The following is an 11,600-nucleotide window of genomic DNA, read 5'->3' on the forward strand; positions in this document are numbered from 1 at the left end:
CAGTAGTTTGCCTACAGGAAAAAAAAAAACATTCTGAGTAAAGGTCTTACCAATAAAAAGTAAATAAAAGGGTTCTTCTGCATAAAAAAAGCCCAGGGAAATGTGTGGAAAAAAATGCACTTCTGAATATTGGGCTCTTGTATATTCTCCTCTTACAGGGCATTTTCAGTGATGTGTTCTGAGGAGTGTTAGGAGGTGTAAACTAGGGGAAAGGTGAAGCTGTTAAGATAACTCTGTGCTAATACATAACTTAAAATTGTAACATGAGTCTTATTGACTCTGTTTGGCTACAACTAGACTGATTTGAGAAATTATGATGGAGGACTGCCATGCCATTCTTCTCCTGAAGGATCAGAGCTGCCAGGCTACAGCTCTAATTATACTTGGAAAACTCCTGGCTCAGGGCTTGCTGTTGTGATTCAGTAATGGCTAATGCAGCTCAGTTTGGGAAGTGTAGTTTAGATTACCTTTGATCTTACCTGTGCTCCTGCACTGAGCAGGGCTTTGGAGTGTTCTCTATTTCTTTCAGTGCTCTAAAACAGACCAATGCTAAACCCACCTCTGAAATGTGTCCTGAGGCTGCCTCCGTTAATAATTCACCTAGCTCCTCAGTTGGTTGATAAGGAATAAAAATCATGCCAAGTAGTTGTGCAAGAATTGAGAAGTACTACGAATCACTTTCAAGATGGAATCTAATGAGGGCGGAAGAGCTGGTGGCACCACAGCTCTCTTCAGAAGCCTTATCCAAGCTTCACCACAAATCCTTGTAACCGCTGGCACCTTCCTCCTGTGACGAATGACATCCACCACAGCGCAGGATCTCTGGGATCAGTGCCGTGGGTCTGAGCTAATTAGAGAGGAGTGCTGCACTGAACCACTGACAACATCTGCTACATTTCTTGGGTTTTAAATAGCCCTGAGTAGTGGCCATGCACAGCCTTGTTTTACTTTAAAAAGCTTTCAAGTAAAGCAAGTAGCTTTTTGATTTAAATCTTTTTGTTTTAAAGCTTTACTTTACCCTTTCTGTAACAGAATTCGAAAAGTATGCGTTTTGATAAGAAAAAAAGCAAAAGCCAGCAACCCTCTTTAAGTAGAGCTGACTCCAGATAGTACCAGTCATGAAATACCAGCTGTGAAGCTTGGGAATGGTTTCGTGGCTCTGCATGTTCAATGGTTAGAGAACCTGCCTTTTGGCGCTGCAGAACTTGGTTGATGCCTGCCACGAGGGACCACTTTAAATGGATTCCAGCAACTGAGATGCTTTTAAATGTTGGTTCTGGGCAGATACGTAGAGTAGGGCTTACTCAGTAGTGCTGAATGCTGCCTGGGGTGTTACAGTCATACCTGATCTGAGACTAATACATTTAAAAAGGCTCTTTGGCCCTTAGAGAAAGAGAATTGGTTTATTTTTGCCTTCTTCTCTTACCCTATGATCACGAGAAAAGTCCCACTTAAGAAAAATAATACTCTCCTAGAGTTTTATGATGACAAAAGGGTAATATTTCAGTTTGCCACCTCTGTTTACCTGTGTGTGGTAGTGAACTGGTGGTGACAGGTGATGTACAGTGTGATTACACAAATTTCAGAAGTATTTGAACAGATACAAGAGAGTCTACAGCAGTCTCTTTTCAGAAGGTGATGCACAGCTGGAAAGATACGTTCCTGTTAATGTTGATAAGGTTCTTGTGGAAAATTAGGTGGTGGTTGGATCAGGCTGATGTTTGCTCAGTGCAGATGTGGCTGCATGTGTTCAGAGTGAACGACCTCTGAAAATTCAGCCGGTGAGTTTGTAGTGTTAGATTAAGTTTGAGACCTCCTAACTGCAACTGCAGGTGCACGTTAGGTGTTTTGCCTTGTGTGGGTGGGCAGGGCCTTGTACGCTGTGAATAAACCTGCCTCCAGTTTCTAGGCATTTGCTGTGCTCCCCGCGAGTTGTGGAGCCCCATATCGGAGATCACTTGGAGAGGTCCGTTAGGAGGGTGGCATAAAGGAGAAATGGGTGGTGACACGCTTTGTGCAGATTGCTGTTACCGGTGTGGGGAGACTTGCAGACAGAAGCCCATCATCTTCGTTAGCTGCTGTGAGTCAGATCAAATGGCTGACTAATTTTTTAGTCGCTGATGCTTGGAAATGGAAAGTCCTCTGGCTCAGGGCAGAACTCATCTCCTTCAGGGCTCTGCCTGGCCTCCTGGGCAGCTGCCAGGCAGCACTTTGTATGCTCATAGTGGGAACCACTTGGGACCTGCAACACCTGAAGGGTGGTCTGCTTCGGCTGGGCCTTGTGCCAGGGCAGTGTGCTATCTGCAACAGATCTGTAGCTTTATTTGCTATACCTGTAATTCATTTTGGGATGGACACAGAGCTTAGACCATTGAGGAGCAAAATAATTAGTAGAATCACAGAGTAATTTTAGGTTGAAAGGGACCTGTGGAGATCTCTGGTCCAACCTTGCTTCCAGGCAGGGCTGATTTAGATCAGGTTGCTCAGGCATCATCTGGTTGAGTCTTGAATAACTGCAAGGATGGAGTTTCACAATTCGGGGCCCCTGTTCCAGTATTTGACAGTACTCATTGTGAAAAAAATTTCCTAATGTCTCATTGGAATTTCCCTTCCAGCTTGTGTCCATTGCCTCTCGTCCTTTCACTTTCCACTTAATGCTAGCGAAGGGTGCATATACATTGTGATTTTGGTCAGAATGCCCTTATCTCTGGGGGTGGTGGTTTTTCACACTCTTAGTGTAGTTATAGCCCTGAAATTCTTTGTGTGAGGCCAGACCCATACGGCCCGGGAGACAGCTAAACATCCTACTTCTGTTTGCAAGGGCTGGAGACAAAGGGCCACAGTGGCTTGACTGTGTCCCACTAGGAAGAGTCTAACTTGGTAGTGCAGGTTATTTTGTGATAAGGACCTCGGGGACCTCCATACAGAGTGGGTGTTTTCAGGGTGAGTGTCTCAAAATGTTTCTGGAATAAAATACTGCTGAACCAATACGCCGAGTCCTTGCAAGGGCAGACCATGCAAACGACATCTTACCCCTAGGCTCTTCGTGGTCCTTTGATTTGCTGAGAGCGGGATTACAAGTGTAATTGTAAAAAAATTTTGCTGTGGCTGGGGTGAGTTGGGAGTGGGTTTGGGGAGCCCTCTTGATGCTGCTGCAGCTGTTTCAGTGCAAAAACTTGCCATAATGGAGCGTATTGCTTCCTGCCCTGTTCGCTGTGGTTTTGTGTGTTGGGCTCTGCACCAGGTTTTCCAGTGCCTGTGATGACTTTTCTTTCCGTTTTTCCCTGTCACTGGGCAGCAGGGCTGGCTGGAGGCAGAGGACAGCTGACTTGTTTTCTCATGCGCTGCCTCTCATGATGTGTGCGCGGCTCTGGGAGGGGAGGAGATTCCTCGCCCTCTCCGCGGAAAACGCCCTCTCCAGGATGCTCCAGTAGGAGCTGGTGGGAGGGAGGGAGTTCGGACTGCACCGAAAATGTCGTGGAAAAAAAAAAAAAAAGAGCGACTGACAGAAGAGAGAACTTGTCCTCAGATTCCTGCTTTTTGCAGCAGCGTAAACTAAGTCTCTGCAAGTACTGCGGGAGCTGGCAGGAGGCAGCAATGAAGTTCAGAGGCGCGGTAAGATTTATTCAGCTGTTTGAGTGGTTGTGCAGCTTTCAGATATGTATCTAGTTTGAGAAGGAAGGGAGATGAATTGTCAAGGTTTCAGCAGGAAGGTGAAATGCTTCAGCCTGCTTGGCGAAAGACCTCTTCATTGGAAAGTTATGTGAAAGGGGTTGAAATAGGATTTAAAAAAAAAAAACAAAACCAAAAACAAAAAACCAGGAGATCCGTGTTTTGAGGAGGGAGCCAAGGTGGGAGTTGAGAAGGTGGGCAGAGAGGGGGAAAGCCGTGCTCTGCCTTAGGGGAGAAGGAAGGGTGGAGCTTTGGCTTGGGTGGAAGGGGCATGAGGATGTGAGGTGTACTGGTGCTGGGCTCTGCTTGTGTCCTCCCCAGGGACTTGGGCTGCTCCCCCCGTGGCTGCCACCCAGGGGAACAGCAGGAAATACCTGCTTGAGGACTCGGCCGCTCAGTTTCTCCGGGGTGTATTTACTTCAGCAAAACTTTGTCCGTGTTTTAGCAGCAATGAGAAAGCCTGGGGCTGTGTACCGCATTGCAGGACAACCGCCGGGAGCTTAGAAAAATGAGTATGTGGCAAAAGACTGAGAAAACTAGGTTTGTTACCTGGAAAGAGATGAGTAAGAGAGGAGGAAAAAAAAAAACCCCAACAGTAGTGCCACAGAGAAGGCAGATCCTGAGCTCCCTTTTTCTGTGTTGTAACATGGGAAGAGGGAACATTCAGCTAAATCAAAAGTTGCCAGAGAGATGCAAAGATTATTTTCATACAATACGTAATTGGGGCTGTGGAATTCACTGACACTGGAAAGATGTGGAGGTCAAGAATTGAGGGAATGTTATTAAAAAAAAGTGTATGTGGGCTTTTGACTGGATAAGAATGTTCCAAGGCTTTAATTGGTAAACTTACCAAATTTAGGAAGAGGAGGATTGAAAACGTCATGTCTGTAGATTTAAGCAATTCTCTGACGGTTGAAGAAGATTTAGCACGGGGCTGGAGTATCCCATACCTGCTCAATCTAGAGATCCTTGCATGTTTTCCCGAACAGTTTAGTGTTTACCACTGTCTGAGAAAGGGTCTTAGTGATGAAGGGAAGTGCAGAGCTTCTGGAGGACCTACCTAGTCCCTCCCTGCAGCAGCAGGTAGAGGAAATAGTGCTCGAGAGGCTTGTGCTTGGATTTCTGTTGGCACAGAGGGCTGTAGAAGCCCACAAACCTCTGTACAGCAGTGGATGTAGAGAAAGGGTTTTGAATGTGATACACACAAGCGTGATAAGCAGTGATGTTGTCTGGGGTGGTGCTTGATGTTCTCCGAGAGAACATGTGGGTGTGGAAGTGCCCTTCACATGCCCTGGGAATGCACTGGAGTGCTTGTTCTGTTTGGAAAGTTTTACTATCTTTGAAATTTGAAAGACTTAATGGTCTGAAATGGTTGTGTGGGGCGTGTGGAATGCAGCAGAGAAGGTGGGAAGGTATGATGTAGGGAAGGGCAGGGTGCTGCAAGAGCGAGAGTGAGACCCACTGTAGAGGCGAAGGGATGTGTGCATTTAGAGGGGAACACTGCAGCGCTCCCCAGAGCAGGGAGCAAGGGCACAGGGGCAGGGAGGGCCACTCCGTGACGTGGTTCTTAGCTGTAGGGCAGTGTTTTAGTTTCTGCTCCCCTCTCACCTGCTCAGTCTGATCTGGAAGTCAACGGCAAAACTTCCGCGGAAGGGCAGTGATCTGGGTTTTCGTGCCCTCTGTTTGTCTTCTTGAAGCTACTGTGGGCTGCCCAGGGCTGAGGGTCACAGGTAGTATTCCTGTGTGTGCTGTGATCAGCAACATCTTTTAAGGAGCAACAGCTTGTGTCATCTGCTCAGGAGCAAAAATGTCAGCTCACTAAATATAGAAATTCAGTCTATTTACTTTTCCAGCCTTGGTGATCTTTCTGGTTTGCTTAGTTCATTTTTTTTACTGCTGTTTTATATTTAGCTTGGTGATTGAAATATCAGCATCCCCTCTTTGGGCTAAACATTTTTATTCTATTTCAAATCAGTTCTTATAATTACTTTTTTCTTTTCATTAGTAATTGCTCCTTTTTTTTTCCTAACTTACTTCCCCCCCCCTCCCCCCCCCCCCAAAAAAAAAAGTCGTCTAGAAAATATAATGATGTTATAAACATTGAACAAATTATATTGCCTCTGCTTGCTGTGCAAATCTCCATGGCTTTCTCTGGTTTCTGGTCCATTGGAATTTGCATTTCTAATTTACATTTGAGCTCCTCTAGATACTGATTCTTACTGTTCTGAATGTTGAAAGTGTCAAATGTCATTGATTAATATACTAAGAGTCGCAATTAATTGCAGCAACATCCACACCCTGCATTATTGTTTTTCAAAAGATTAAATTTTTGCTTTCACAGTTCTAACTCCCCACGACCTACATGCATTAATAGATACTTAAAATAATGCACACAGTGTGATATGTTGCTCGTATTTCCCATTCTGCTTTGCATTTTAGGGTGGGAGATTAAATGGTTCTGTAGCTTGAAAAGTGAGGGAGGCAGTACTTTAACTTCTAGGCAATTTGCTAGTGGGACATAGCAAATCTTTTTGAGAGCAGAATAAGCTTGGTTACCCTGTATTTCTGATTATTTTATCTTTTAAAAGGTATTCTGGTTTGTCCCTACTTAAAATATGGAAGACATCAAAATAAATTGTTTACAGACATTAGTCAAGGAAGTAGCAGTTCTCTCTCCTTAGTATAATTTATCGAATAGTGTATAGTTATAACCATTCAACATGAGTTTTAGGACTGGGAGGGAAGTATCAGAGAGCGAGAATCAGGTTCTGAGCATGGACAAGTGCTCCCTGACTCCAGACATTGCTTTGTTGGCATTGTATTGCTCCAAAAGAAGCAAGAATAAAAACTGATTCTGCTATAAATGGTCCTTGAGTGGCAACTGCCAACATGGTAACTTTATTTGCAAGTTGAAGTTGTTCCCTTTAACTCTACTAGTCTTGTCATCAGAGTTGTTAACTGGTTTTGATCCCATTTGATCTGAGAGTTCTGAGTTTTCTCAAGTTGTCTGCTCGGAACAGCTTACCATCTTGTGGGAAATACTGCAGTCGTCATTTGGCTTACGTAATTAAAAGCAGAATAAAAGTTACTACATTTTTTCATTAAATGAGTCCAATACAAGAGGTTTGGGCCATATAAATTATTGTCTGAGCTCAGATGGCTTCAGAAAGTGCAAATAAATCCCTGTGGTTAGTTGCAGAGGATTTTTATGAGAGATACGGAAACCCTCTTTCCAACCCAGCTGTTCACAGAGTTTTCTGTCTCCAAAATGTGCAGCTAACTTCCAGTGTGGCTGAAGGGAGGAGGATCCTAAGTGCTGCACTTCAGTCTGTCAGGGATTCGCTGGCAGGCGGCAAGTGCTTGACTGAGATCCCTTGGTCCAGGTCCACCTCAGTTGTTTTCATTATTGCTTTCTCTGTGTAAAAGGAGAGAGGAGCTATCCCATTCTGCACCTCAGGAATTGAGGCTCTGGATAAAATTGTTGATTTTTGTCTGCTCTGCTGTCTAGCCCATGCTGTGTCCAAACCCTTTCTCAGGCTGTAGAGTGGAGTAAAAATCAGAGGAATTTTTTTTTTTTCCTTCCTGCAGCTTTGGCATGGCAGAGAAGAATGTCATACTATCCAGGAGACAAATGTGCTTTAACTGCCGCCTCCCCACAAGAAGTTCGTTCTTGGTTCAGAACTTCTTATTGTCTTTCAGAATCTAATCTGAATTTCCCTTCCCACTCACATTTGGTTCTTGCCTGTTCTTCCGTTCCCGGCTTTGTAACTATTTCTGGAACCCCCAGATCAATCATCTTTTACTTGATACCGAGATAAAGATGCCTGCCTCTTTCCATAGGGCACCCGCTTCCTGCGGTCGTTTTACTGCCTGTCTCCTAGTCTACAGAATGGACAGTAGCTAATTTGTAAAAATGCACTGTCAGAGGAAAATATTAAAACAAGACATTTTTAGATGTAGAAGCAGAAACCTTGTTTACATTGTGTGATGACTCTTTCTGAATCAGATGATTGTAAAGCTTCCCTGCTCCATATGGTACCATTCACTTAGAGAGCTCCAGGTGCTTCCATGTGCATCACTCCTGGATGCTCCAGGAAGGAGGGAGTTGCCTGAGTTGCCAGGTGCTGCCTCTTCTCTCAGCGGTCGGCAGGGCTTGTGTGTCTGAAATTGCTGTGCCAACCCTGACTGCTGGGAAGAACAAGGCTGGGACATTTTGGTGTAAAAGACTCCTTCCTACACACCTGTTGGGCTACTGGGTATTGCACCCCCATAGACCAGCCGATGGACAAAGCAGCTGACAGGAGTTTCTTGCTCAGTTCACATCAGCCCTGAACTCCTGTGCTCGTGTTAGAGTTGCCCTCCGCCGTCCATCACAAAAGAAAATTTCCCCGACGTGCTCAGACTGACTCAAGTACTTCAGATTTTGTTGCGCAGAGTTAAAGATCTTGGTTTTCATTTCTGGAGTGTATTAAGATTTCCAGGTCCTAAGCAGAGGAAAGTCTTTATCATACTTCAGCATTTAGCATTGTTTAAAAGCAAAAGATTTGTTTACACCTTCACAATGACATGTGAGAGACTTACTAGTTCAGTTTAGGAAACCCTTTGGTATATTCTTGTGCTTTTGTACTCCCAGGAGCTGTCTGTGAAAGGGTATTTTCTGGTCGTGTTGACTCTGTTGTATGAACACAAAGGACGGCTGGAACCTCAGCCAAGGTAAACCTGGCTCTGCTGGCTGCGTTCAGCAGCACCAATTTACACCAGCTGAAAGTCTTTCCCAAAATGTATTCACACAGAAGAAAAAGGCATGTGGAAGTAGTACCGCTTCGGTAATTGCACTGGCTTGGTCCCCACCATTCAGGAGTGACGGCTTTTCCTTCCCTGGCAGTGAGCCACTGTTGTGCTGATGGCTCTGGAGAAGAGATTAAAAGCAAGGAGTGGGTTAAAATAGTGTGGGAATGAGTCCCCTGGAACTGTACCTTGGGGTGGGTTTGAGAAATGCAGTGGCAAAAGTCAGCTTGTATTTTCTAAAGCAGGAGTGACCATTGGGACAGTGATTTTAGTATGGGATGAAAGGCCAGTTTGAGAGATGACGGGCACTCCTGAGCCCACAGAACACCAAGAATAGATGGAGATTGCTCAGATTTTTGCAATTCCCTGTTTGCAGCCGGTGCTGGGTGTGGTGTTAGCATGATCTATCCTACAAAGGTTGGGATCCTTAGCCTGGTCCTCCTTTCGATTCCTATAGGCAGTGCTGCATGTGGCTGAGCTAACCTAACTACCCGGTACTGTCAGAAGGGCACATGTGCTCCCCTTCCTTCTTGCCCTGCATCTGACACCCACCTCGATCCCATGGGAAGGTGATTCAGATCACTACGCTGACAGAAAAATAACCAGCTGCTTTCTTCCTGGTGACTGTTTTGCTGCCTTAGCGAGTTGCATCAGTTCAGCTCAGAGACAGGTAATCGCTTGCGTTAACACGTGTCAGGGAGGTGAAGTCCAAAGGAGGGGATGTGTTGGGTTTGGTGGTGGCGAGCCCTTAAACTGCACCTAAATTGCCTCTTAGGTGGTAGTTTCACAAGCTCTTAAAAGCAGCAGGAGCTGGCCCTGCTGCTGAAAAGCTCCTGCCCATCTCCGCTGCGTTCCCAGTCCAGTGCCACCGTTATCTGTCAGCCATTGTGAGTGATTATGTGTGGAACCAGTGTGGGAAAATAACCAGGATTAAAATATTAAAAGCTGAGTTCGTTTTAATCCATGTCAGATTTCCAGTCTAGTTTATTCCGCAAGTACTAGAGCCAGTGCAAGCCAGAGGGTGCAGCAGGTGGGACGGCCCTTTGGCCAGTGTGCTCACTCCCAGGATGGCTCATCGACCGCTGGACACTCTCAGCAGCTTCAGGAGAAGCTGATTTTCACAAGGAAGGGTCTAACCAGACCCTCACAGCCTATATTCTCCTAATTATCTGGAATGTATACTCGCTGCCACAGGGCTTTCAGAGGTGGCCAAGCTGATCTCTGTTGTAGCACAGAGCAGAGGATGTTGTAAATGAACCGTACGTCAACCGGAGGCGTTTTGGCAGAGGTAAATCTGTCCCCTGCAAAGCTGCTACGGGAGCCAGCCCTGTCCATGGGCAAGCTGCTTTAATGGTTAATTAGCTTCACTGTAATATATTTAACCCCCAGACAAGGTCTTCTAGAATTAATTTACACCACCAGATTTTATGTCTGCCTGCTAACACAAAATAACTAACATTCTGGTTAATTTATTCAGTGCCTTACTGTCACACTCATCATTCAGTAGGAACATATGGTCATCATTGTGATTATTTTTTTTTCTAAAGGGTGTCTTCTTTCCCTTCTGCATTACTGCTCTATTTCCATTTTGCAAAAAGGATTTATTTTTACCACCTTCTATATTGCATCTGTTGAAGTTATTGGCAGTCAAATAGTTAATGTTGACAATTTAAGTTGGTGGTAGACTTGGCCATAAGCAATAAAGCAAATGAGCAAATGCTGGCACAGAGAAGTGCATATTGCTCAGCTGTGGTTTATGACTGATGTTTATATTTGCATTGAACTTGTGCTTGGGAGGGCACAACGCAGTTTATATTCTGGAGAATCTGACTGCATCATGTCGACTAGGTAACCTGGTCACGTTTAATTATTGATGAAAACTTGCATTTAGGGTTGGTTTGGATGGTTTTTTTTTAAAGTGACTGAAGATTTCAAGTAGATTTTGTCCTCACGGAGGGACTTTGGAGCTGAATGAGAAGGAAAAAGTGTGGAGGAAACTGAGAGCTACTTGGCCTTAACTGTCTGTCCCAGAGGAGGCAGCCGAAGTGCAGTTTTCTGTGTTGTAAGTAGGATAGATTGCTGCTTCCTTATGCTGGATGTGTACAGCTGGGATCAGTTTGTCCTGAGGGAGGGAGTGGCTGATGAAAGAGCTGCTGAAACTGCTAAGTGCCGTTTTCTGTGAAAGTCTTCAGGATTATATAAACTTGGATTAACTGTGCGAGGGTGGAAGTTTCTCCTCAGTCATTTTTGAGGCAGCTGTGTTTTAAAACTGTATTCATAAACCTACCCATTTGAAAACTAGTTATTTTCTTTTGATTTTGCCTTTGTTCCCAGTACCTTGTCCAAAACCTGCTCCAGGATTGCACTGCTCTGATAGAAAGATTCTAATTTCTAAGCAGTGTTTATTTGTATGCGATTTATCTCTTTCTTTTGCCAGTGTTGTCCTTTATATCACACCTTCCTTCTCCAGGGCTTATCCATTTCCTCTTCACCTTGGTAAAGAGGGTGGAAGAAGACAACAGAGCTCTTTGGTGAAGGTGTGGAGGAATTGGCTTGGACAGTTTTGGGCATTTTGAGAAGATTACTTAATGGCAGTATCTGCAGAATTCCTCCCAAACTGGATCTTTCAAAGCTTAGAAGTCAGGCCTTCCAGACCATGAGACTAATGGCAAAAAATAAAAAGGGAAATTAAAATTACATTTCTTTGTGGTGTTTGAACCATTAGAGTGGATCTGGATTTGAAATTTCCAGGAGGCACTAATTTTTCTTTCTGAAAGTTGCTAGTTTCATGCAGTTGCTTTGGGCTTTCAGGAAGGAAGCCAGTTGTAACTTGCAGAAATAGGCAAAACTGCGTTTGTAAATGATTGGTAAGTCTAAACAACTGCAGACTGAGGGAATTTGTACCTGTTTGGGCCCAAATTTATACTTCAGTGGGTCTTGCCTTTATTACTTCTTAACAAAACTTAAGGTAAATTTTCTTCTGACCAAGGTTGTTTTTATCTTTTTTTCCTTGCACGCCATCAGTCCCTGTGCTCTGACCACTATTATATCTTGAGAAGGAGCAGAAAGGAACTACCTGACAACGTGAGTCAGCAAAAATCATCTACATCATTGTGCAGGGTTTTGGGGCTGGACGACAG

General features: G+C 44.6%; 1 protein-coding gene across 5 annotated transcripts in view; it reads left to right on the forward strand.

Annotated features, from left to right (window-relative positions):
• The window catches only part of MYO1C (myosin IC), a 56,516-nt gene that overhangs the window by 21,617 nt on the left and 23,299 nt on the right, over positions 1–11,600 (forward strand). The window contains exons 1-2 of one of the 5 annotated variants that reach the window (XM_074922617.1): positions 3,497–3,615; positions 11,485–11,544. The exons of 1 other annotated variant lie outside the window; for it this stretch is intronic. In XM_074922617.1, the coding sequence (XP_074778718.1) occupies positions 3,598–3,615; positions 11,485–11,544 (78 nt within the window). In that variant the 5' untranslated portion in view covers positions 3,497–3,597. Of the gene's footprint in view, positions 1–3,491; positions 3,616–8,667; positions 8,690–11,484; positions 11,545–11,600 lie in introns of those variants that run through there. 3 more of the 5 variants (XM_074922622.1, XM_074922618.1, XM_074922619.1) reach the window with 3 other exon arrangements.

Source organism: Athene noctua, chromosome 19 (genome assembly GCF_965140245.1).
Source record: "Athene noctua chromosome 19, bAthNoc1.hap1.1, whole genome shotgun sequence".
In the NCBI taxonomy this organism is placed as follows: Eukaryota; Metazoa; Chordata; class Aves; order Strigiformes; family Strigidae; genus Athene; species Athene noctua.